General features: G+C 46.0%; 1 protein-coding gene across 3 annotated transcripts in view; it reads right to left on the reverse strand.

The window, feature by feature from the left end:
• ELP3 (elongator acetyltransferase complex subunit 3) overlaps window positions 1-27,847 on the reverse strand; it is a 92,604-nt gene that overhangs the window by 3,777 nt on the left and 60,980 nt on the right. The window contains exons 12-15 of one of the 3 annotated variants that reach the window (XM_037390941.1): window positions 26,308-26,373; window positions 20,332-20,559; window positions 17,431-17,512; window positions 16,889-16,941 (exon numbers count right to left, since the gene is read on the reverse strand). In XM_037390941.1, coding sequence (XP_037246838.1) covers window positions 16,889-16,941; window positions 17,431-17,512; window positions 20,332-20,559; window positions 26,308-26,373 — 429 coding nt within the window. Of the gene's footprint in view, window positions 1-10,483; window positions 10,540-16,888; window positions 16,942-17,430; window positions 17,513-20,331; window positions 20,560-26,307; window positions 26,374-27,847 lie in introns of those variants that run through there. The other 2 variants (XM_037390943.1, XM_037390942.1) reach the window with 2 other exon arrangements.

Here is a 27,847-nt window from a genome sequence, read left to right on the forward strand (position 1 = left end):
ACAAGGAATTCTTACAGTCTCATCTGGCCTCACAGGAGTGGATCAGCAGATGGAAGCACCTGATGCTCAAGGCCACACCTCTACACTGTAGTGAGTGGATGAGGTGACTTCAGATGGCATTTCTGGTATCCTGGACTGCATGTCCCCACCACAATCTCAGTCTGAAGTTGGACAAAAAGCCATTTGTTTGGATGCCTCTGCCTCCTTCAGAGGGTAGACTGCACCTGAACCGCACCGGGAGCAAAGCTTGTGGTTAGATTCCTCCAAAATGAAATGCATGAAGATCTCCCAATGAGCCAAACTGATGCGCAGCAAGTGAGGATGAGGATGGGGTTCACTTCAGCTGCTCTGAACCCCAAGGCTAACAAACCCAGCCTACACTACTCACTAGGATGCTCTTAATACAAAGGTATCTCCTTGTAGTCAAAGTATATCAGAGAAATCAGCATGGAGGACGGGTGTTTTGAGATCATCATGGCACAACTGGAAGAGAAATGGGGTGTTGAAGTGTGGAATTAAAAGCAGACTGACAGCCAGAAACCATCCACAGCCTTCCTCACCTGTGAGAGCACTGCAAAAGGGAGTAAAAGATCTGTGGGACACTAAGCCTGTAAGCTACACAGAAAAAATCCATCTTCACAGACCTCTCCATTGTGAAATCATCCTGACTTCGTATGAATGCAAAGTCCAAAAATCCCAAGTTGCAGGATTCTGCTGCTGGCTTCTGATGACAGGGAGAGCATCAACATGCAGTTCTAAGAAAATCAGAGCTACAGCTATGAAAACGTGCCATTTCATCTGCTCACAAGTCATCCTAGGGGTAAGCACTGCAGAAGCAACTCGTAATGCCCAGCATGCACTCAACAGTTGTCCATCAAGCACACCTGAAAGGAACGTCTCAACGGCACAAGTTCTCTTCCCAAATTTCTGCTGCTCTAATGGACAGCCAGCATACCACAGAGCTGGCGGGACCTGTTCGGGCAGCCCTCTTCCCACTGCTCCAAGTCGCACCCGTGCTTTCCAGTGAAACAAAACATCACCCAAGAAATATCACAAAAGAAATATCACGCAGGAGTGGGAGAGTAAGGCCAAAGCTGGCCCAAGAAGCTTTTTGACTTGCCAAGCCAGAATTGGCTGCATTTCTCATTCTGGGTCTTCAAAACAGGGTTTTAAATTTTAAACATTCTGGATCAAACTGTGCAGGAGAGCTTAGTTTGAACTTAGCAGAGCAGATTCCAACCAACCACTTCCAGATTCAGTGATCTGGTTGAAGGGCAGGTGCTGCGCTCACGTCTGCCTGGATGGAAACCCGTGGCCAGCTGAGGCTTTTCAGAAGCGTCGCTCACCACAATCTTCAAATGACAAGGGCTGCTGGTTAATTGAATTTGTTCTCTTCATTTGGAAGCATCTGAATAATGGTGAAGCCTACTGATAAAACCCCAAATCTGGCTTTTCATCGTGACATTTAAACCTCAGCATTAACTAACTAAATAAAAGGAGCCTGCCTGTAGCAGGACACAGAGAAGAGTGACCACAGTGTCAGGGTTAAGCACTCCTCTGGCCCAGAAGGATGGGCAGTCGGCTTGGGAGTGCTACCCAGAGGATGGCAGAAACCTGATTTCATTGCCCATGTGTAGCAATCCCTGCCCACGACCTTTTCTGTGCACAGCCCATAAATACCCCTTCTGACTCAGCCCTGCCACACAGAAATATTGCGATGCAGCAGCTGAGGCCGAGTATCCTCAAAGATTTCCTCACCACGGCTCACTAGTCACAGAACTAAGTGAAGATGAGATTGTTTTCAGGATCATTAAAGAGCTACTAATAGTTTATAAAATTTCCATAGCAGAGACTTACTGAGGCACACAAGAGACTTATCTCTACACAGGCCTCCCCATTTTTTGGCAACGACTAAAATCTTTTCTGAAGATGCGCAGTCAACGCGTATCGTGTCTCACAGCTTCCTTCCCCCTCAAAATGTTTCTCAGAAGCAGTGAGCAGGGCCCTGTGTGCAAGGCAGCAACCTGAGCCAGCTGAACTTCCCCAACTGCCTTAATCCATTAATGAGCCAGCTGCAATTCCGGTGGTCGCAAAGCCTCTTCCATGTTTTGTTGGGAGTTAACTACTTGGCTGGGTGCTTCGCCTGAGGAAGGGAGAGCTCACTGTGGACACCCAGCTCATCTGCAGGATCTCTGGCAAGTAGGACCGTCCTTCAAGGGTGCTGAGGAAAGGACCCGTGCAGGCAACAGGACAGGAAAGGGTGATGTTCTGTTTACCAAAGCGCTGTGGATTTCACCCAGAACGGGCGGTGAGTCTCAAGTCAGCCGCCGGGATCTGGGATGGCCACAGCTGCTTCTCTTGGTATCAGAAAGGCCGTTCCCGCTGTGACTGCCGGCGATGCTCTGTGAGGGGCAGGCTCTGCCACAGCTGGAATATCATTTTTGTGGGTCTGAAAAGGCACAGAGAAGGAAGCAACAAATGCTTCTGCAGTCACCTCCACGGACAGCGGTAAAACACAGTATGGCACAGAGCCGGGCAGGAGCCCTGGAAGCCACTGCTGCCAAGGGATGGGCTACCAACATCTGCTTTTTCAAGGGAGCTAGAAAAGTGAAGGCAGAAAACAGGAGCTCTGAGAGAATCCCCTTGGCCTCCGAGTGCCTCTCCAGTGATCGGACTGAGGCTGCCAAAGCATTAGGAGGACTCCGAGATCGTTCAGAGATCACAAAGCTCCCATTTCAGTCTCTCACGACCTGGGGTCAGCTGACTTGGAGCCTGACGGCGGCAGCAAGCGAGCAAACCACCCTCTTTTCACTATGGGTCTTGGTGGAGACTCAGGCTACTAAGAGAAGTTTCTGGTTTTTCCTTATACTCCTTGCTTTGATCTCCACCAAGTCCAAGAAGGCACTTTGCTAGCTGTCAAACAAACGTGTTGCTTGTGAAACCCACTGCTACCCAAAGCCTTGACTCCACGCGGGACTTCAAAGCAAAGCTGGCACCTACGGGCACTTGGCAGACACTCAGGCAAGTGTCCAGGGCGTGCTTCGGAGCCAGCCCCTGCTCTTCACCTTAGTACAACACGTTTATATGAGGAAGGGTCAAAACTAGGGTTTCAAATCCATATGAGCCATAGGAAAATAAGACAAAAGAACAGTTTGCTCGCCTATTGTGTACTAGGCGCTGGCTGAAAAACCACACGCCACATTTCCAAACTGATGCATGAGTTAAGAATGCACAGCAGATCCATCCGTGACCTCCAACGAGTTTGCTTTGGCATTTACACTTTTCACAATGCTGGATTTTATCTTCAGGGAAAACACAAGGCTGTTTCATGTGAATCGCTACCAACCAACCGCAGAGAATGGTAACAATGGGGGAAAGGCAAAGGATCTGAGATAACCAAAACACCTTATCAGCACCGAGGAAACAGAAAAGCCAACATTCTTAACGCCGCTGAGAAACCCTGAGCACGTAGGAGCAATCAGAAAAAAGTTATTAATTTAAGAAACCAAAGGAACTATCCCTGCAGCAAAGTTTTATTTTTTTTTTTAAAAGGTTAGATAACTGGCAACTCATTTCCTGAAAGTTTCTAAAGATACTGGGAGATAAAAAGCCTCTGAAAATTAGAAGCAGGGAATTTTGGAAATGTTACAGTATCTTACGAATATGATGCTCTCAATTTTCAAATTTACATAGAGAGAAAACACAGACTTGTTCACTTTTCTTTTAAAACAACAGATTCTGTTGAGAATTACTGAGAACTACTGGAAGTCTGGCAGTCATCAGAAAACATAATCCAGGCAATGCGAACGGAAAATAGGAGTAAGATTATTTTTAAATATTTTTTTTTTTTAAGATGACTGATGGAGCACTGGAAATGCTTTCTGGGCTGTTTTTTTTCTTTTCACCCGCAAGCACATTGCAGCACTGGGGTCTGAAGCATTCTCCCCATGTGTTTCAACAGTCTCTGGAGGGACTAAATTCAGGGATGGGAGAGTTCGCTATTTCATGACCTGCTCCTGCTGCAGCAACCACAAAGAGCTAATTAGCGTCACAGCTAGAGTTCCGATTTAGACGTATCTTTATGTACTTACATGATTGTTAATATCGCTGTGTGTGAAGTGTTTCATAATCCTTTCTGTTGAGTAAGGGCTCAATGATTAGCAGAATCAAACCCACCAACAGCAACGGTGCCTAACCTGTGTTTAGTCCAGGCGTTGCTGTGTGTTGGACCTAGAAGAGAAATCTACACCTGAAAGTCTCTAATTTTTTCTGTTAAATGCAAGTTGTGCTTTCTTCCTGCCCCGATTGCTTCCCAGAGATTTTAAATCACTATTTTCACACCACCCCTGTCTAGCAGGGAGGTACTGTCATCACCACATCCTAGAAGAAGAGCCAAGATCCCAGGCAGCTGGGTAATTTGTCTGAAATCACAAAGTCAGTCTGTGATAAAAAAGAGTTTTGAAGCCTGGGTCTCCCTTCATCAGCTCAACAACTCATTTCACTGCTGCAAAACAGATGGCCTTTCAGATTCGAGACTGGGTTATTTTTGAAGCTGTGACCCAAAGCAGAAAGCCCTGAATATCCCTAGCATCTCCCCCCAGCCTCCCATGCAAATCCAATAACCTGCTCCATTTAAATCCACTCCGGATTTGATGCAAACGCAAGGAGATGCAGTCCCTTTCTGATCGAGCTGATCCTTCCTCCACCTCATGGTCAGCACTTGGGCTTGAAAAATAAAAATGAAGGAAGAAACCACACTACAAAAACCAGCACAGGAGACCTTTACAACTTATTCTCTGTTCACTACAGATTTAACTCAATTTAAATCTAGAATGGCTTGGTATGGTCGAGCACCTGGACAATTTGAAAAACTTTTTCTTCATCTTTTGCATCTCTCACATGAAAGGCAGCATGCCCTCCCTTACCTTCAGTCCTTTCCAACAGAGATCTCCAACCCAGCAAACGGGGTCCCTATGCACATGCCTGGTTCAGCCTCACCTCCTCCTGCCCCGGCTGCAGAGGCAGCCCCAGCAATTCCTGCAGAGGAACCACCTCAGCTGTAAAGGTTAATGTGAGCTGTGACAAATCCTTCCGTAACAGAGCAGCGACACCGGCGCACTGACAATCCCAAGGGATGGTGGGGGACACCAGTGCCGCAGGCCAGTTCACCCATTGTGCCGGGGTAGGTTTGCCAAACCCCAGAAGCACCAAATGCAATTTAACGAGGCACATTCCTGGAATGACATCGCAGGTTGGCAGCCTGGTATGCCCAAGCGCTTTGTGGGGTACGGATGCACCAGCCCTGCCCTGGAAAGGTATTTTGGTTGTAAGGATTATAGTACCTCGATAGCATGATTTAGTGAACTGCTTACGAAGTTCTGTTGAAACAGAGCAGATATACCACATCTCCTCCTATCCCGTCACGCTGCAGAATTTGTGTGTTCATGAAGGTGCCGAGCTACAAGGCAAACCAGAGCAAAAGCTTTATCATATTAACAAATGGGTTGCTCAGGGATTTTCTGAATCATTCTTAAGGCCAAATCTCAAACCCAAGACTGTAACCAGTAACCGGGTTTTTCTTTTTTTGTTTGTTTGTTTGTTTTTTGTTTTTAAATAAAAACAATGAAACGAGAGGTAGCATTCAAGAAGTGATTCATTTAACTTTTGGGGTGCCTCCTAGCATGCAGGAGATGCCCTGACTAGAAGCAATTTTTAAATGGCAAGTCTGCAGGTACGACCCATCCCAGAGCTTCCAGATGGTGAGATTACATCTCATTGATCTCTTTATTACAGAAGCAATATTTCATTAATGACTACACAGGCCTGCCCAAACCCAGCTGCACTGAGAGCATCCACTGTCAGGAGAGAGAAAGCCACCACACCATCACCTCCTTTAACTGTGACAGATGAAGCCACAGCTGATAGGTCTTCCGAATCCAAACTAAGCAGAATTAAATATTTAAGAGCTAATACCATACCTTCTCTTACACTTCAACAAAGTGCTGCCGTTGGTATGGCCACCGGGCATTTAGAGAGACAGGGAGAGTGAGATGTGTGTGCTGCTCTGCTCCAGATATGTCAAGTTGAGTGTTTGTGAGATTTTTAGATCTACAGGCGACGTAATGTCTTGAGGCTTCTTCCAGAGCTGGTTGCTGAAATACCCAACCCAGCTGGTAAGGTGTTACCGAGAGACCAGGGATTTAGGATGACTCACCAAGCATGTGAGCATTCACAATCGATTTTCTTTCCTATGGGCTATGAGATTTTAAATGCCAATGAAGAAACACTCAGCAATCTCGAGAGCGAGCCTACTGGTCATTAAATCAGCAGCATCCCCATGCATCAGCTCCATCACTGAACGATTTGGGTGGGAAGGGACCTTCAAAGGTCATCTAGTCCCACCCCCCCGCCACAGGCAGGGACCCCTCCCCCCAGCCCAGGCTGCCCCCAGCCCCGTCCAGCCTGGCCTTGAGCATTGCCAGGGATGGGGCACCCACAGCTGCTCTGGGCAGCCTGGGCCAGTGTTTCATTTTACCCTCATGGTAAAAACTCAGCGCACAGCTTCAGGAGTTTGCTTCAGTCCCTATCCAGGGTAGGAAGGCAGGGGTCAGAAGCCCGCCTTTTCTTCTGAACTTCCCTTCCTACTCATCAGAACAAGAAAGAGATCTCTGTACTGAAGAACAAATGGAAAGGTTCCTGGAGATCTGCAGTTTCATAGTGCAGATTGCTCCATCAGATGTTAACGACTTCTGGTGAGTAAAAGCCGTGTGAGAAATGAGCAGGAAGACCCCGAACGCCTGGCAGGAATCCCCGCGGCATGCTCCTGTAAGCAACAGGCACACTCAGCAGTTTAGGCCACTCCACCTGAAGGTTATATACCGCACATATTTTAAATAAAAAGCATCCAAACACCATAAAATAATGGTACTGATTTGAAAGAAGTGAGAATGACCAGGCAGGGAAAAATCCTTTATGATCTCTTCTGGTTTTTGCATGTGCTTGCTTTATTGTCCCATTTGCAAGTTGCTGACCGAGCTCCTACAAGTTGGTGTGTTCCTCTGGACCCAGGAGCAATGCAAGCAGAGAGGGTCACTTGAACATCAATTCACGTGCATCTCTGCAGTGCAAGGAGGCCCTGAAAAGGCTCCAATGTGGCAAGCAATGAATTAATACAGTGAATACAGGTTAATAATAGCTAGCCTCTCACTTCCAAATTTTGCAGACAACACCCCTTATCTGCTCTACAGAAATAGTGTTCAGCTGAGTTCTGAACAAAGCGCACCGAGACGGGCGGTTAATGAGGACCGTGCATGCTATGGGCAATTTTTCTCCCCCAGCTACTCAACTTCTCTGATGATCCAGCTAATGAAGCGGGCCGGCGCCGCTTGACATCACCTGATCCTCCACGCCTACCATTCAGAAATCCATCCTGCCTTCCCATCCCCACCTCCAGCCTCCGCGCACTCAGGCGTGAAACATCCCTGGCCTGTGTCCATGTTAATTTTCTACTTGACAGAACACAAATAGAAGCCTGGTCTGGGGAAAAACTGATCATCTTGCCGCATAGTAATTAGCTTATAGCAGGGAACGGCAGCAGTGCCAGACCTCCACACTGCCGTGATAAGGCTGCTACGTCACTGGGATGGAGCGGGGCTACAGCGAAATCGCTGCAGGGAGACATTAAACTGCCGCTTCAGAAGACGGGGCGTGCTGGTGCGGGTTTGGCTGTGGTTCCAGACACTTCTCCAGTCTCGGGAGTAAATCACCTATGAGGCTCGTTTAGAGGCTACTGGAGCTGGCGTAGGCACTGGTGACACAATACCTGCACTTTAAAGGGGAAAGGAAAGGGTGCTTGTTAATGGACCTCAGTGCATTCAGTCTGAGCAGGGCAAGCACCTTCGACAGGGGAATTCAATCTCATCCTCCACCTCCCTGAACAGGCGTCTTCTGTACAGAGATAAGGAGACAATCCTGTTGGTACAAGCCAAGCTAGTCTGCTTTTCTGGTGCCAGCATAAACAGATAACGCTGACAGACGTCACAGCAGATACTGCAGCCGAAAAAGCTCTTCCGTGCGAGAGCACTGTATTTATAGAGCTAGCTTTTCGTGTTTTAAAAGTAATTTGCAGTCTTACAGCGCATAAATGGTCTGTGCATTCCTGATCCTTGCCCTTGGAGTAGCCGGCAGCCTCACCCAAAGCATCTCAGCTTTCAGATTCAGTAAACCAAGGAGGCAGCTCACTTGCTACAACCATCGCGCTCGTCAAGGACAATCGGTAAGATGCCAACCCTTTATGGATAACACAGCAGCATAACGGTTGTCCCTCTCCTTTTGGTAGCTGATTTAGGCTTGGTAGACAGTGAAAGACACAGCTACTCAATAGCTGGACACCTTCAATTCCTCTGCTAGGAATAAAGGGAATACTCAGCAGTAGCTCCATCTTAACTTCAGGCAAGAAACTCAGGTTACAAATGTAAAATAAAGAAGCCATGTACTGTCACTGTTAAATGCCGCTGGTACTGACACCACCAGCCTCTGCTGTGCCTATAGAAAGTGAAGCTGAAGGCATCTACCTGTGCTCTGCACGTGCCAGCAGTGTCAAGTTTAGAGGCAACTGGCTTTCACACACTGAAGACGTGTGAAGGGCACACAGAGGCAGTGGTGGACAGCACAACGAGGGTTCAGTGATGGTCCTATTGAAAATCCATGTGTAAAGCCAGCAGCTATCCCTGAGACAGGAGGAGATGTACCCTTCCAACAAAAAAAAAAAACCTCAACAAGAACAACAGCGTTACACACAGAGGCAAAGCAAGATATTTTAGTCTAGGCCAGGATGTCAGTTTGGCCCAGTCCCAACACTTCTCACAAAGAGGAGCAGGAGATGAAGGACTTGGCAAGGAGCTAGCAAAGCGTAACAGCCCGGGCCGTACTCAGAGCCAGGAGTGCAGCGTAAAGCCAGGCTGCCCGGGCACAGGCCAGCTCTGACGCACGGATGTCTCACACTCGGTTATTGCTAAGCTGCGTGTCGGCATGGGCTGGTCAGAGCTGTTCAGGTATCAGCCAGTTGTGCTCCAAGCCTTCAAGGTAGGGGCATGAAGGCCAAGAAGCCCAGCCAGGAATGACAGCAGCAGCAGAGTCGATCCCTTTGTGGGCTCAGCTCTGGGCTGTGATGCTTTCTCCCTCCCTGGATGAGCACCTGGGCTTTGGCCAGTGGTGCTGGGCACTTCAGGGACACTAAGTCCTCGTGAGTGACCTTGAACACATGCCTGCTGCTGTCACTCTGTGCCGCTATCTTCACTTGTACCCTTCCGTCTCTGTAGACCTGCTGATTACAGCTTCTCCCCAGACTTCCCAAATCGCTGTAATAATAGCTATCATAGATGATGCACGCGTTAAAAGACTAGAAATACTCAGGATGGGAACTTTCCCCAAGCTGGACCTGCATAAACATCACAGAAGCTCAAAAAGATTATTTTAAAAGGAGGTAGGGAAGCATTTCTGCCACGTGCTTTGTCAGAATCATGTGGAACTACTGTACTTTCAAAGAGAAAGGTATCAGTCTTGTAATTTTATTGCTCAGATGCTTCAAGTAATTGTAAAGCACTGACTCGAATCCCTCCAGTCACTGTTACTGCCAAAGGTAACCACCAAAATCAGCGGCTGACATAAGAACAATTAAGTCGCTGCTTAGAGGAAAGACAGAGGACCCACACGGTATGCATTTGTTTAAGCGCATCCAGTCAGGAGCTTTATGCTTCTGTCACTGAGGAGGGGGAGGACTCAGGACATCTAATACTTGAGAATTTGGTTTATGTTACATTTCACATACTCGTCACTGGTGCTGTTTTAAAGAAAGTGTGAAGTACATGCTATGGGATTAGGGTCAGAAGGGGCTAATTATGGGATGTCAAGCAGCGAAGTCAAAACAAGGGCAATAGGAACCCTCAAGGAGACAACAGGAAAGGTTTTAACAGAGGACTGTCCTTTATTCACCTTCATCTAGACCAGGCAATTACTGCTCCCAGGCTCAAGGTCCAACGGCGAGGCAGTGCAACCAACCCTAAAAAGCTCATGGAAGGGGATGGAGAGCTCAGTTTATCAGCTGTTGCAGGCAGGAGGACTGGCAAGGCAGCAAAATCTGTTGTGAGCTATCCGATACAAAGGTACCCTCTCAGACTCTAGAAGTCCTTGGGCAACAAACGGCTGGAAGCTGTGATGTTTGCATGCTCACTTGGTATTTACTTCTTTCCCCAGCCACCCAGCATCGGCCCCATCAGAAAAGACATCCTGATCTGACCTGCTGCTGCCTACTCATGTTCTTTGGGTAGAGGCAGCCTGAAGCAAATACGCTGCAAGTTGGACTAAGAGACAACAGGTGCAAGGGCTGTGTTGTACTTATGCTGCAGGAGAGGAAAGCAGGGAATGAGCTCATGTGTTTCTCCTAAATGATTCCCTGGATGCTGTGCAGGTTCTGTCAAAAAAATCCGTAGTGCCTGAGTCACTGCGTGCTCCCAAAGGGGTCCCTGGAAGTGCCAACACCTACGGACCAACACAAAGCGGGAGGTGCTGCCTCAAAATAGAGCTAAGAAAAATCCCATCCCGCAGAAAAAAAAAAGATACAGCTTGATAGACTGAATGGGAAAAGAGGAGTGGAAGGGAAAGCTTCGTTAGGGACTGGAGTAGCATCATCCTCCCAAAAGGAGAGAAACCCCTGAACACCAAATTCAAGCATCAGCTATTGCCAGAAAGGAAGAAGCTATTATAAATTCAGTAAGTTTACGAGCCCATCCACTAGTCTCAGACACCAAGGTTCCTTACACTTTCTGTGCCACAGCACTTGTGGACATCAGAGGAGTGACATGTTTACAACTGTTTTAGTGCAATTTGTGGGGGGCGGGGGGGGGGGGCGGGGGCAGGGCTTGTTTTAAAGGGGAAAAAAAAAGATGCAAATTCAAAGCAGGTACAACTAAAAGCAAAAAAATAATGAACCAAAAAAACAAAACACCAAAACCCACACCACAAAACCAACAAAAGGCAAAGAAAACACACATGCAATTACAAACGCTGGAAAATGGAAAAAACAGACATTTCAGATCAGACCTCCCCAGAGCTCTGAATAATGGAGTGATGCCTCCAGGGTCTACCATTCAGCTACCCAAGCCTGCATACTAATATACTACTCACATCAGAAGAGTAGAAAGGCACCACTCATGCAGAAAATTACCTTAAATGAGCAATGACTTCATGATAAACAAGCCACTCGCTTTTTTACTTTGCTCTTTGATTTAGGTGGTGGGGGGCACCTCCTTCCTCCTGCTAAGAGGCAGGCAGCACACTTCTGGCTCTGCACAGAAATCCTGCAAGCAGGCCACAAAACCACCTTGTTATTGTGAATAATTAACTCTGGTTGGTTTAGTCAAATGTCCAGATCTAAGACTGCATCTTTGGGGGGAAGGAGGTACCTTGCAATCTTAGCATCCAGCATCCAAAGCACCCAGGACCACTAGCATCCAAGCTTTAAATAGAGCAGCGAATCTGCACAGTGGCAACACTGGAGGCAGAACCACAGCGTCACGCACTACATGCAAGCAGAGTACCTATGGCTGACACAGTTTCCCATCCCACCGGTACCCTACTATCCCCATGCACCACCACAATCCAAAATGCCCTTCCTAACCTGGCTTGCAAATGCTCATCTTCCCTTACGAACGCACTCCTGTGCGCTTGTCATTGACTCCATAGTCGATTAAATGCAGTTCTCCCACTGGTCCTCTTCAAATGAAGTGATATTTAACTAGACACACCATGAGGCAGCTGCTGTACAGCCTAGCTTGCTTTGTGCATCATTCCCTGGTTCATTGCCTGCGATGACTCCTGGGTGCCTGATGCAGGGGACCTCAGATTTTCCTTTGTTTGAAAGTAACCTTCCATGGCTTTAGGTACTGTCCTTATAAGTAACGGCAATCCTGTTAAATCCTGCCGCATCTTGTTCCTTTTCTGTCCAGAAATTAAACAACCCTAAGAGCAAAGAGACTTGGGATGAGAAGCCAGGTTCCACTGAACCTGTTTACTCCAAGAACCGCAGGCAGAACAAAATGCTTTGGAAAGAGTCTGCTGGGAAACTCTTGAATTTATTTATTTTTTTTCCCTAGGGGTGCTAACTGATGTGCTCTGAAGAAGCACAGGAACTGATGGCATTCATTTGTGCAGTCCTGGTTTGGATGTGCTTTTAAAGGAAAATCTGCGCGCTGCCTCATGAATACCTCCACTTGTGACGCAGGGAGAGGTCCTCACCCCACTCTGGGCAGAGCAATCGTAGCTGATGAGGTGCAGAATGTTACCCAGATTGCAGGGTGACACCGGTAAAGCACGCAGGAGTGTCGGTTCTTCTGTAGCAGCCTTCAGAGACACAACAAAGCACACCAGAAGCCTGCCTTAAGCCAGAGTAATTCTCGGCTAAAGCAGCACTCAATAAGCTGGACTGCACGCGTGCATCACATGTGGGTTATAACCACAACAAAGGTGTCACCCACAACTCAACCAACTCTACACTCCACGTCTTGACTAAGAACAACCTTTACGCCCTTAACCCCTGGTGCAGCCTTGAAAAGGAGGATTACCGCTTGTGGGCAGTGCGAAAACAGTGCCAGTCAGGGGGGAAGATTCCCAGGAAAGAAAGCACGATTTATTTTTAAATCCCTGAAAACTGCTGTTGCTGACAGTTCTGATTCAACGCTATTTATACCGCTGTGTATTACAAGCCACTTGGATGGAAATCACCTTCATTTCATCATTAATCTGATTTCTAAATACTTCCTACTCAATCTGATTTCAGAACTTGTGGGTTTTTGTAGCTCTTTGGGTTTTATAAACTTGGGGCTAGTGTGAGCTGAGGGGGGGGAAAGGGCTGTTGAGGAAGGAAGAAGCACAAGGGAGGTCTCCCCATACATTCAGCTCCTGCTCCCTGGATTTTGCGTAGGGTTTGTCTTACCGGTTCTTCCTCTGCCCACTCTACGGAAAACTCCTGCTGGTGGAGACCACACAAAAGCCTCAACAAATCAAGGCAGGTCCCCACTCTCCAAAACAGGCTCAGCTGGCACAGATACAAGATCAGTGGTAGTCTCTGGTCTGTACTACGCAGAAGTTAGGCCACATTATAAATCTTTGTTTGTAAGAGATCTTATGGTATATATAGAAAAAAGCTTCCTACCAGAACTGTTGCAGAATGCTGGCTTTTGCAAAAGTGTCTTTGCTTAAGGACAGCGATATTCCTGTTCACGCTTGTGCAGAAATCCCAGTTAATACAGTTTTCAAAGCTGTTACGTTATTAAACCTTCACAACTGACGTTCATTAAGAACCAGAGAAGGTTGCACACAGTAGCTATTCCACAGCACCAGTCTGGTAGCATGAGTTTATCCTTGACTTCTTCCAAATCCCCCTAATAGAATTTTTTTTTTTTTCCAAAGGCCATCAATCTAAAGCAAGCATCAAAGAGTCATTTCATTAACATTAACATTCCCGTATTTCCACTTATCTTGGGCCACTTCTTCTCTTATTAATAGCTAGTAAGATCGGCATTTCTAAAAATAACCAACCAGCAGTGGAAGCAAAACTCCGGGGAGTGCTCCCAAACCCCATCAATCCTCCCCGCAACACGTGGGAGTCTTGTCCTAAGGTCTCCCGCGTGCAGCCTGGCAGTTGGCAACCTCTGAGGCAGCCCATGAATCAACATCCAATATGAACTACGAGACGCTGATTATTCAAGTAATTTATTGCTTCTAGGGTGACCAAAAGGCTGTTTACACGAGGAAATGAGGATACTTTAGAGTACTGCCAAACGTGCCCCGAGACTTTACCTCCAGTTTGTATGCCAGCTCAGTTTCTCTCCCCTCAGTGCTCTTGGCCGCAGGTGGGTTTAACACTGGTTTGATGCATCAGAGTTTGGAGAGTTCTGACCCTCCGTTTTCTCCCTAACTGCAAAAGGCGAAGGCTTTTTAGCATCCAGCATCCTAAGCAAGAGTAGCACGGTTTCCTTAAACACATGAGACAGCGTGCTCGAGCAGCACCAACAGACTGGGAGATGAGTCACCGCCTATCATGAACGATTTTCTCCCTCACAGAGACTACAGAAAACAGGTGGTATTAGTTTAATTTCTATTCACAGCCTTGTGATTGTGGATTCCTGGCTGCTGCAGCACAGTTAGGAGAAAGATGTCAGGATCAGTCACCCCAATCTGATTATTATAGTCGTACTGATCTTAATCAGGAGGCAATCATGAATTACTCACTTGTTTCCCATTTACATGTTTGTATCAAGTGATTTTACAGTACTGCCTGACAGAGAATATAAAAATGCGAACGTCTCCCACTGAAATATGCCACTGACTCACTGCTGAGGGGGAAGGAGGTTTAGCCCTCCTTGAAGCATGAAACAGGCAAGCACAAGACATGACACCCGACCTAACAAAGCGGACATCTGCATTTGCAGGCAAGTGAAATGATGTTTATTTAAGAGTATTGACTAGATTTTACATGGCAAGGGAGCAAGCAGAGGCAGAGGAGAAAAGATTATGCCTGAAGTCCTCCAGGGGAGTCTGGACAAAAGGAAAATTGGCTCTGGCAGTGAACATGCTCTGCCACAGAGGAAAGAGGTTTCTAATGATAAGGCTCTAATGGACACAGGCTGAGATGTCAGGAAATGTTGAATACTACCTTGATAAGGACAGGCAGTAAATCAGCTGGACAGGAGAGAGGTGCTTCTAATGTAACTCCCCTAAAAGCAGATTAGTCATATGGTGGGTTTTTTTTCTTTTTTTCCTGTTTTTCATAACCACTTGTAACAGTATTGCCTGTTTTGGATGTCGTCCTTTCATCTGAATCTACCTTAATCTGGCTTCAGTTAAATGCATTTCCAAACCAGCTTCAAGCCACGCTTCGGTCCAAGGCTGTGGCAGATAATCAGCCAGAGACTCCTGGACCCCTTCAGACTTACCTTGCTCCCCATATTCATTCTCTAAGGGTGAGCGGGGCCCCCCACCAGCTGCATGAGCCAGAGATGGGCGTCTGGCCTCACACATCTGGAGAAACAGGAACATCTTCAGTGACCAACAGGGCAAAGCAAGGCTCTGCCATGCGGCAGGATACCGGGGGACACCCAGCTGTTTGGGGTCCCTACAAAATGGGCTGTCCTAAAACCATCAGTATGAGATGCCCCTGTTCAAAGCCAAGGTAGGAACACTCGCAGATGATCACAGAATCACCGAATGGTTTGGGTTGGAAGAGATCTTCAAAGACCATCTAGCCCAACTCCCCTGCCATGATGACTGCTGGTAATTTCTAAGCAGAGCTGCTACCTTCTAACCAGAGCTGAACTTGAAATTATCTTAGAGATAAGCCCTAACCTTTAGCCAATAACAAAAACTCTTCATGCTGTCCTACCTTAAAAATACCTTCAAAATTTCCTTTCGAAGAAATCAAAGAGAGACTTTGTTACTTAGACCTAACTTTCCTAAAACTTGTCAGAGCACAGAAACTGAACCATCCACTCTGTTCCCTCACTAGCAGGAGCCCTGAAAAGGCTTCAGCCTGACGGACTAGCACTGCTCCACGCAGTTCTCTGGCAGAGGGCATGCACCAGCGTGGGCCAGGGACCATCTCCTGAAGGTGCAGTTTGCATGTTCTAGCACTATTTAGTTGACTCGTACTGATGTAACCATTAAGTGCAAGACTGGAAAATACTGTTGAAGAAAGGCCACTGTTAACCAAAACACTGCAACACAGCCTTCATCAAAACATGCAGTGCTAATGAGTAAGAGTCCCGTGAGAGACATCTTCAAAGCAGATCTCCCTTATATTCTTCCCTCTAGAAAGCACTCAAAATTTTGCAGTCTGTTGTGGGGATGTAACCTTGCAGTGGGTTCCCAGATTAAAAATCTATTTTGAAACCAAAATCGGCAAAACCAAGTTCATCCTCCAAGGGGAGAAAGAACTTCTGGCTGCATTTTTATTTCAGATAAAACCTACAGGAGAACTGAAATTCAAGTGGTCAAATCTCCAAGGAAACAGCTGGAAAACCTGTGGTCTTTGCAGATGCTACAGCATTCCGTATTCCAAGACAAAAAAATAAAAAGCACAGATGAGGTCTTAGTAGGATGCCACAAACTGTGCATGTAGCAAAACAAGACTTCTTTCCCTGGATCTTGATGCAAAGAATATATTCTTCACATCAGTTTGCTAAAATACAGCTAAAATTCTCTCTCTGCACAACCCAAGCCCAGATGCTACTAGCAAAACTGAAAGAAACCGGTTTCACTTTTGCCTCTCTTCTTTACTGAGGAAGGATGCAGTATGGACATTTCTTAACCGCAGGAAACTCCCAGTTCCAAGTGACACCCATGCAGCAGCAATGGGGAAACAGGACCGGAGTATGTCTTAAGCCAACAAGAAATAGGGAATTCAGAGAATAAAGAATTATCTTTAAGCGCCTGGCTACTGCCTGCATGGTGTCCTCATTCATGCGCCGGCCCTTGTCACAAGTACTTGTCGAGACAGCCTGCTGTGACTTTTCAACATCCAGTGACATTACACAGCTGGAAACACACAGAGAAGCTCTTCACTTCAGCACTTGGCAGCCTGGATCAAAGTAGTGATTTCTGCTTTTCAGGGCTTTTCGGTGGGGCAGCAGCAGATGATTATTTTTTCGAAAAGGTCTCTATTACATCCATTCTGTGTAAGTCCTCCAGCATACATTAGACTTACGCCAACAACGGTTTCTCCCGTGCATTTAGCCAGTTTCCCCAGTTATAGAACCTACGTGCCTGTAAAAGCCTCCTGGAGCTTCTGTAACTGCTAATATAAGATAAATTAAAACACAAAGGTAGTCCCGACCTTGACTTCACACACACGTGATGAACTGATGCCACTCTTCTTGGTCACAACGCCTTGAAAATGAAAGCGGAAAAAGGGCTGCAGCTCTTTCTTACATAGCTCCCTTCTTCATGATAATGCTTAATGTAGCCTAAAAGCACATCCGTCCACCCTAATGACGGTACTTGCAGAAAGACTCTAAAATGGAAGCCGGCAATTTTCTATCCTCAAAAGCCCTGGAGAGCAGCCCTCGACAATAACAACCTGCGACAGGGCCGAATCAGCCAGGTCGGAAATCGCAGTGTTAACCCACGGCCACGCCGTCTGTCTTCTTCAGCACTAAGGGCAGGTGGGCTCCCTGCAGTGTGTCCTTGGGTAGGCAAGGACAGTATTGTCCGGACAAAGCTACCACGGAATTTGACTCTGCTGCAAAGAAGCATCTGCTGATACTCATTTCCTACCTAATACGATGAATGCTCCCAGCAGTGGTGTTGGGTTTATTTTCAGATTAAGAGATATATATATATATAAAAATCTATATATAAAGGATAAAGCAAAGGTACCTGAAATTACAGCGATTTTCCATGACCCGTGCTCCTCCTTGGCTATTCTTTCTGCCTCCTCCATTAGTAACATACCAAATCCCTATAATGGGAGAAAGAAGAAGAAGGAAAGGTAAGTTTAGAAATAGAAAGCATAGGCAAGGTCAGAATGTAAGCATTACTACAGTTCCAAAAGAGCCGTATTTTTGGCACAGGAGTGATTCTGTGATCAGGAATATTGCTGAATATTGCAGGAGAAGGCTTCAGAAGAGGCGCATCAACACTAAGCTTTACAATGGAGCTTTCTCGGGGTTTTACTTCTGATCGTGAAATTCTTCAGAGGCAGTTCTACTGTCTGACTGCTCCTCAACGGCAGGAACAGAACGACACTGAATCCATTGATGGTGAGTCAACTTGGTAGGCGCCCCCTGATTCCTGGCACTGAGTGGGTCTAACCTGCCAAGATAACCGATCCCAACCAACAACCGCCCACCTTAATGGCGACCTCCCTAGACCGGGTTTGTGTTAGGGAATTAAACGGAGCCACGGTACAAATGCCAGATGCAATTGCCCAGGCTGTCGAGTCGCACAAGGATCCCCATTCCGGCAGGGGACACCAGCTGAAACGGATGTGGCCAGACAGCACAGACCCAGAGACGGGCCCTGCTGCCATTTACTCTTCTGTTCTACATCTTGCCTTAGCGCCTTGGAATCTTTATCTCTGCAAACCCTCCAGGAGACAGGTGCTGTGGCTGTGCTCGTTTCAGGATGAAGAATTCAGGCAGGCAGCACCCACGAGGCTCGTCGGGGCTCCCCACAACGGCTGTGTCGAGCTGCTGCGTGACCCGCACAGACCCAGGCTAGGCTCTCGCCCTGCACCGCTCGCCCCGCATGAGGTGCCAAATCCAAAAGAACTGCAGAATAACATGTAAATATGCTGGACTGGATCCACGTCTCTATTTACATTTGGAAACCCTGCCCAGCAGGATTGCTATTGGAATCACAATAATTCTTCAAAATAAGGGAATAGCCTTTCCACTCTATTTAACAACTTCTTTGTCCTATATATGTGGGAATAATTGATTGGATTAATTCACTCCCAGCATTAGGATGCAGGAATTATACTCGGCTCTTTGTTCATCTGTTTTCCCGACAAGATGTACAGAATGGGGCTGTGGCGACACTGAAGCAGATGTGATTTAATTCTAAGAAACGTTTAACACTTACAGGCATTTTTAAATAACACACAGAAATCTCCATTCTAAAATGTCCTTCTAATCAGAAATTGCCCCCGCCACTGTGGAGAACACTTTCTGATTAACCTCTTGAACACTGTTCGGAATGAACATGAGCGCATCATATGCCATGAAATTTCAATTTGCAGCCTATTTGAATGTTTGTAGTTGGCTACTTGCAATTGATTTTCTCTCTTTTTTGTTGTTGTTTGGTTTTGGTTTCGGGTGGTTTGGTGTTTTTTTTTAATTTGTTTTCAAATACTTCAGATGACCACTTTTTTTTTCTTCCTGAACTTTTAAGTGTTAACTATTTTATAATGGGAATATCCACTCCTCTCCCCGCCACACCACCCCCCACCACCTTATGGTCACACATCACCATCATCTCCTCATAAAACTGCATCTTAATGCAAATACTCAGGGAAAGATTAATAAATACAAGGAATTTAATTTAAAACATCAGCCCTGAGCACTTCTGGCAAAGAGGACAAACCGATTGCTTTTTAAAAGCTCAGTCTAAAGGTTCAAAACCTACCAGGGCAAAATTTAATTCACATTTTTGCTCACCACAAGCCACAGCATGTTACATGCAGCAGAAAGAAAATGTGTGATTTTCACATGAGTCGCTGCAGGGAATTAGAAACACAGCCTTCCACTCCACAATTCACATGTTTTAAGATATATACGAAATGGTCTCACAGGTGTGCCTGAAGCAAAAAAAGTCTGACCCAACTAAGAGACTTTACTCAGGAGTCTCACCAAATCACTTAAACCAATAAACATCTCAGAACCAAAGCTGGATTTAGAACCACAGAATGGTTTGGGGTGGGAAGGGACCTTAAAGACCACCCAGTCCCACCCCCCACCACAGGCAGGGACCCCTCCCCCCAGCCCAGGCTGCCCCCAGCCCCGTCCAGCCTGGCCTTGAGCACTGCCAGGGATGGGGCACCCACAGCTGCTCTGGGCAGCCTGGGCCAGCGCCTCGCCGCCCTCACAGGGAAGAATTTCTGCCTCATCTCTCATCTCCATCTCCCCTCTCTCATGTAAAGCCATTCCCCCGTGTGCCATCACTACATGCTTTTGTAACGTTTTCTTCTGTTTCGGCAGGAAGAATGTACTCAATACATGTGCCTTTGAAAGAAAACTGGGTAACACCAAATAAAAATCTCCCGTTCCCATATGTAATTATTTCCGAACTGAAATTCAGCTATCAAACAAGATCAATTTTAGAAGGAAATAAAAAGACATGATGGATGTATCCCCTTTGTTTTGTTTTCACTCAGTTTGCAGTCACGTGTGATGTACCACACAGGCTATCAAAGGGAAGATACCTCAGTACCGAAGATGCTTAGTACTTGCAAGTCAAATTAGCAGCAGCACACACAAGCTCATACTGTACAGGCATGGAGCAACACTGATAGCACTCAGCCATACTTTTTTTTTTTTTTTTTAATCTCAGAGCAGTTGCAATTGCCTAAACATGATCACGCTAGCAAGAACTAGAAGCAGCATGACTTCAGCTGGGCAAATGCAAGAAGAGGCTCAAATTTACCTGTTTCTATTGCAGTGGACTATAATTTGAGTCAACTGAATGAATCTCTGATAGTAAAAATAAAATTCTTCCCCAATTATATTGAGGAGAGTGCAAGAAAGACAGAGATGAGAAATAAAAGATGGCTTAGAGTACCTGGTGCTGAAATTTTGAAGGATCCCGACTGCTCACAGGGACCACGCTCCCATACACGTGCAATTCCCGGACGATGGAAACGCCTCCCTTCAGCTCAGGTCTGAACGACTCCTCTGAACACTTCCGCAGTCGTAGAAGGCCAACGAGAATATCCTGGTCTGGATCTTCATAGGACAGGAAGGTCTCCCAGCCACCATTAGCCACATAATCTCTTCTAACTAATTCAATCTGGTCAAAGAGAAGCGATGACAAAACAATGAGGGAAAGAGAAAAGGAGTATTTCTTTAAAAACGTTTAAGCAACATGTTGAACAGACCAGAACCAATTTAATGGATCCATAAACTATTATGATTCAGAGAAAACACGAAGTGCTTTCTTAAAGGCCAATTTAATTCTAGATGGATTTTAGCAGCACTGGATAAGAACTGCTGCTACTGCAGTCACATTAAAGATAAAACATGTGACTACTTTAAAGAAATCTATTTGCCAATGGGACAGAACTAGTTTTCTATCCCTATGTGCAAGCTTTCAAGAACGGCTGGTAATCCACATGTTACCTCTTTGTAAGCCAGAAACCTAAAACCTAAGTTTCTTGAGTTACTCGAGCTCCGTAATCACTGCAAAATCCATGGGGGCAGCAACTCTTGCCTCTAACGAAGGGACCTGCTCTAATTGCAATTCAGCTCGAGTTACAAACCTGCTAACGCAGGATGAGTAGCTTTGCATCTGCCTTCGCTAAACCTGCATTTAGGTCCAGGTCTCTGCTGCTTTGAGGTGTCTACAGAACATGGTTCTTCTAAGCAGCAGTCAACTTCTTTACTAATTACCAATTAGTTCTTTCCAGCACTGCACAGGATCTGCCTATATGAGCAAACTGTGTGGAGGAACAACAGGGCACCTGCAAGAGCTGGGGCTGAGTGAGCCCTGCATTACGTGCGCTTTGCAGGATCTGCAGGAAGTGTTCTCTTACTTATTCAGATAGTAGTGAGGACACCAAAACCTTCCAGACAAGGACCCTGAGAACTGACCAATACCAAGGTATTACTTGTCTCAAATCCAATTTTTGATAACGGTCTAGACAAAGGCAGCTCTGAGGGTCACAACAAGTAGAAGGGAAAGGTGAAGCGAGAGTTGACTGACTGTGGAAAATGCAATAAAAGACCATGCCTGGGTAGAAGAAATTACTTCTGCAGATGACCTAGAAGTTATGAAGAGTAACTGGTGGATACGAGAGCAGAAAGAAGGAAAAAAAAAAACCCTTCTTTTTCAGGCAGCTCCAACCTACCACCATCAAGGAGCAGCCCCAGCACCCAAGATCAGACACCTTTACGGCAACGTGAGGCCTGATCAACTCTCACATACCGGTAGCTGTGTTTGTATATGTATGTATATATACAGCTGCGTACGTAGCAGAGTTAGCACTGAGCTGATCTGATGTAACCTGTAGCTAATGATGATAATGCCACATCTTTGGTGACATAGTGAGTCACTCTATTTGCACTTTGAACTGATAAGGTACAGCTGAAATAGCTGCCCATCTTTGCCATCAGGATTCCCTTACCCACCTGTAACAACCAGCTGCTAAACAGGCCAAAATTATTTCCCAAATCACGTGGCAGCAATAGTTTGCAATGCTGAGAGCCTGATGACAACACAGTATGTGTTGGGGGGTGTGTCGGGTGTGTGTTTCAGTACAGACTGGGTACCCCACCAGCTAGGAACCCATTACAGCCAGCATGCATTAGGTGCGCTCCTGGAAGGTGCTTTCTGAATTAATCTGAACAGAATTGGGTTTCTGCGCTTCCTGATGCTTTCAAAGCAGGGAACAATCAGAGGATTTGTTTCAAAAGCACACCCCTGATCTGAACTAGCACCATCACACAGGTACACCTGCCATCGTTTTGACAGACTTTAGGAACTCAAATGTGACTGGCAAGTGTCAGTGGGTGCCCTGGGCACCAGCACTGCACCAGTGTTTCTAACATTTACATCCTGACAGTACAGTAGATTGAACCCTATACACAGGGATGCCCAGGTGGCCAAGGAGGCCAGCGGCACCCTGGCTGGTGTCAGCGATGGCGTGGCCAGCAGGGCCGGGGCAGGGACCGTCCCCCTGCGCTGGGCACCGGTGCGGCCGCCCCTCGAGCCCTGGGGTCCATTCTGGCCCCTCACCCCCAGACAGAGCTTGGGGGGCCGGAGCGTGTCCAGAGCCGGGCAGGGGGCTGGGGCAGGGGCTGGGGCACCAGTCTGATGGGGGGGCTGGGGGGTCAGCCTGGAGAGGAGGGGGCTCGGGGGGGACCCGATCGCTCCCTACAGCTGCCTGGGAGGGGGCTGCAGCCAGGGGGGTCGGTCTCTGCTCCCAGGTCACAAGCGACAGGACAAGGGGGAACGGCCTCAGGTTGCACCAGGGCAGGTTTAGGTTGGAGACTGGGAAACATTTCTTCCCCGAAAGGGTGTCCAGCACTGGGACAGGCTGCCCAGGGACGGGGGGAGGCACCGTCCCTGGAGGGATTTAGAAGACATGTACACTTGGCACTATACTACTATAAAGTAGCACTACTATAAAGTAGCACTACTATAAAGAGTACTATAAAGCATGCCAGTACCACGATAAAGACTAAAGCAAAGGACCTCAGTATTTTTTCTGCAAATCCTCTAATACCCAGAAATCTATGAATTAAAGATTTGTTTACAGCAAAGCCGTAAGGGATTCTGTCGCCTGCCTGCTCTACTCCATGACAAAGCCTGGGTGAACACAGCTCACAATTAAATCCCTTAGTGACTACAGAAGCAAGGCTCATTGCAACACTGATGTACAGCTCATGGGGTAAGTGCCCAAGCAGATGTCTGCTGATGTGCCAAGTTCTCCAAGAGCACAAACTCCACTCCAGCTTGTGCGTCAGGATGGCTGACACTGATCCAGATAGACTGTTAGGTACGAAACGCTACTAGTAAAATGGAAATGGGCAGGAAAATAAAAGAGCATGGTATTTTTAAAATATCCAGATTCTGCAGTTAGTTTTATATGTGGAAAAGCAGTTAGGTTAAAGCTTACTGCTAATATATCAAAAAAAAAAGCAGAAATTATTATTAAATGCCGCTGTACTAAGAGTTTGAAACGGCAAGATTGGAGAACTCCTGGTTTCTCCCAAGGATAAAACAAAACAAGTAGGAAACATGTTTCAGTGCTTGTCCTCCAGCAGGGACTAGATGCCATGTTATGCCCACATCCAGTCCAAAAGCCACTTGTAGACAGAGATGAAGCAAGAACCTTCACCAGGAGGCTTTATATTGTGTGCATTTTTATAACATCATAAGCACATACCAGATAAGCTGATCTGCTGAGAAAAGCCCCTCCCTACTGGATTGGGATTTTTTTGTTCTCAGCACAGAGGGTCCTAGGATACATAAATCCTCTCAAAGGCTCTTCAGGGACTTGTGAGACATACAAAGCCTTTTCCTTCTGGGATACTGGTATAAATGTGGTAAAAGCCATCCTGAATGACCTCCTGGTTGGTTGGTGCACAGCCATGTGCAGCAGCATGCTGCAGTCCTCAGTGTCAGTCCCTGGTCCATAGACCATCCTGCGTGCTGGGTAAGAGTAACCCTCACCAGGGTGGATCACCATTTCCGTATGCAATCCTATTAAATGTCTGGCACAGCCTGTTTTAAACTTACTTTGACAAACAAAGAGAAAACTCAGTTGCAGATTACACTCTTAACTGAAAACGGTTACTCCCAGCTTAAAAATCTGCTCCATTCCTGCTAAGGCTCTACATTGAGATCATTATCTTGACACCAAACCCCCCACTTCGCAGGAACAGCAGCTTCTATGTCTTAAGACTTTCTGTTTTTACACTAATGTAGGTTCATATCCTTAACAGAGCTGTCATTGCTCCTCGCCTTTCAAAAACTGTCAATCCAGCGTCTCTTTACAGCAACAATTCACTGGAACATTTTTGAGGCTATTACGTAGCACTATGCAGCCTTAACCATCCTGATAGCATGCAAATACCTTCCGCTGCTGTGGAGAAATGCCACTAATTGAAAAGGCAGCTTAGAGACAGCTCTGTAAATAACCAGCTATGGGCAGGTAATCTACTTCAAATTGATATTTTTTTTTAAAAAAATGAAACCAAAAAACTTAAAAGCAGACATGCCATCGCCATTATAAAAATACATACAGCCTACTGATCCTTTAACAGAAAAAAGTCGCATGCAGTATGACTAATTACAGCAAGTGATTAATTCATTTTAGATCTGACATGATAGCCTCTCTTATCAAGGGGATGCATTGTTTACTGATGAAGCCAAGAAAAACATCATACCTTGTCATTAGTCTAAAGCGCATGAAAAATCATACAATCTGCAGAATATTTCTCTTGCTTGCTGTCATGATAAATTTTGCTAACACTACATAATGACATCCTCCTGCCACTCAGACAGATGAGTTCAACAAAGGGAATTTTCAATACAACGTTGCTTTGAAAACCCTGTGATAAGCTATTTGCTAACTGCTCCAGAAATCTACAATTTAAATTAGATTAGCACTGCTGACAACAGACATATTCGGAAGATATTTCGTGAGACGTCCAAAGATTATAGACTACGGGAGCAGAGCACAAAGGCCTACGTACGAACAAGTCCGTACAGCCTCAGTTCTTGCAGAAATCTGGTACGAATAAGGTAATTTATTTGGGATCTTACACATATATAGAAGTTATATCTACTGGATTTCTGTTATGCATGATGGGAAGTATTGCCCTCCATCTGAAATCACATAATGGCAGGAGAAAAACAGAATATGGCTCCTGGTAATCTCTCAGTTGCAAAGTGAGAACATCTTTCAGATGCTAAACTACGAGAATACTTGTTTTACTTAACTTCCAGCACCAAACTCAGAGCTTCTTTGAAGTGGAGTTTCCAAAGCACAAGTGAGAGGAGCTCTGTCAGGAATCCTTCTCCGTCCTGACACATGGAAAGCTGAACCCCAGTGTAGCAGCTCACATTTAGAAAGTTGGAGTGTGCCCATTGCATGGAAGAGGAAAGAGGTATGAAGCATCATTTTGATTCAGCTTTTACCTGGGGGTGGCAGTTATCTTCTGTCTGGCACAAATAACTCTTGTTTGAAAGCAAATGCAATAAATGACAGACAAACTCCAGAACCATGTCAGTCCCTCCTTAATGTCACCAAAGGGACAGGAGGGGAACACTTCCAGGGTATGATTTATTAGCCACAGCATACACGTAGAGTAAGATGGATAAGACCCTACGTGATCTTAGAAAGCTCATCTCCTTGGGTGACATCAACGTCCTGACCACCTTCTGGAAGGATTGATGCCTCCTTGTGACTACAGTGAGCTGGAGGATTAGTTTCCTAAATGGGATGCTTGAAGTCCAGCAGTGAACATTCTCCTTTCCATAAAATAAGCATAGCAATCTTTTTGTGGACTATTTTAGTATTTTTAAGAAGGAAAAATACAACATATGTGTCATATGCTAAATGGATCTATTCACATATAAATATATGCATACATGTGCAGAAGTGTATTTATACATGTACTGTTTGCCTACATAAACATGCACAGTCACAAAAAAAAGCTGTAAACTCATCTTGCTAAACATGCATTCCTGTTCAGCATGCACAGACGGTGTTCTGGGTATTTTCTAAATCCAAATTTGTAATGAGGAGGGGGAAAAGGGAAGGTAGTTATTTTGTTATAGCAGTGCAAATACCAAGTAACTGCTGGCTGTAGTGAGTTTATTAAACATGGTGGTCATAAATTTCAACATGTGACTGTGCTAAAACAAAAGACATCAAAAGCTGCTGCAAAAATAAATGGAAAATTGTATCCAGCTACAAAGGCAGACCGTAGGATTGGACGTGCTACAAATGGGTCCTAACGCCTCCACACCAAACAGATAGAACAAATTGTGTCTGAAACAAGCTCCTAGAAAAAAATAGACAATTCTTACCTGATATGGTCTCACTTTATGGTGAATTTCTTGAATTCCAACCTCTCTTGTCCTTACATCACGACACTAGGAAAAGAAAGGGAGGAAAAAACAAGAATTACATAGGAGAAAAACATTAAGCTCTGAAACACACAGACTTCCAGCCACCTATTGGGTTCAAAACCAAACTGAAATAGCATGAAGTTGCACGGATGCATTTCAAATGGATAGACTTCAAAATAAAAATGCTCACCGATCCATCCCTAATATACCTCAGAAAGAGGTCTTAGTGCTAAATGGAAAGACATGCTGGCAAAAATCAATTCACTAAGCAACCATTATGGCTCATGAGGAAACGTACCCTTTGATTCACAAACAGCAGGGTCCGGAGGTGAAGTCAACACACATGAAAAAGTAACAGAGAAAAAAACCCCAGCCCTGGCATAATCCATTTTTACCCTACATTGGGAAGGTCTAACGTTGGCAAAATCTATGCCAAGGCATCAGAGAGTCCCTAAACAGCCAGTTTTTTAATCTGAGCAACCCTTTTCTTGCTTTTAAATGCGAACCATTGCAGAAGTCCTACCCACATATGAGAAAGTAAAGCTAATGCTGACCTGGCATCCACAGGGCATCCCTGAGGCTGGGGACCAAGGCTGGAGAAAGCAATGACAGCCAGAAGAAGTCTTCCCTCCCTCAGAAGCCAGACAGAGGAGGAGGTGAGGCTCCAAGCTCAGTGCTTGAGCGGTGGGTTATAGCTTGCATAAACCTGTGCTTCTCAGCAAAGGCAGTGGAGTTGAGTAGTTTGGCACCATTCACCCAAGCAAACAGTGGTGATTAGCATAAGCACTCCTGCTGCAGGAGACGACTGCATTTACTTCTTAGGGGTTTCTTAGGAATGTCCAATACTAAGCTTAACCCAACTTTTGTCAGTGAGGTGCAGTCCCAATAATTTTACCCCAAAGAGATGAATTGCAACGGCTCATTTCATTCCACTAGCACTGCTGTACTTGGAGGGAAGGAAGATCACCTCCACCGATGGGCTAAAATCGCTCTAAACCAGCAACCCCACCTACCTGCCCATCGCCTTCCCAAAGCCAGCCTTTTAGGGGAAGAACTGTGAAAATTCGGTTCACACAGCAACTCAGAGCGCGCAGAACACGCACATCTCGTGCCCTGTCCTCCTCTGAATGCTTTTAAATTCCATTATCAATATAGAAGAAAAGTGGCGGTTTGTGTTTGGTTTTTAGAGCGGGCTACAGCAAAACAGTGATTCACTGTCATAGCAGGATTCTAGAGCAGACGAACTCTTCTCTCCTTTACAAGTTCCCAGCCACACAAACAGCATAGTAAAAGGCAGAGAAATATCATTAAGAACCCCAGAACCGGGGAAGGACAACGTATCCTGGGATGATGCTTTGAAATTCTGTGTCCCAGGAGCGTATCTCCAGTTGCACTCAGTGGCTGGAAATCACAAAGGCCATCACCTGGTCCCTCCAACAAGGCTCCTCCAGAATAATTTCTTTCCAGCCACCACAGGCACAAGTTGCAGTGCTGGCAT

The sequence above is a fragment of the Falco rusticolus genome, chromosome 6, assembly GCF_015220075.1.
Source record: "Falco rusticolus isolate bFalRus1 chromosome 6, bFalRus1.pri, whole genome shotgun sequence".
In the NCBI taxonomy this organism is placed as follows: domain Eukaryota; kingdom Metazoa; phylum Chordata; class Aves; order Falconiformes; family Falconidae; genus Falco; species Falco rusticolus.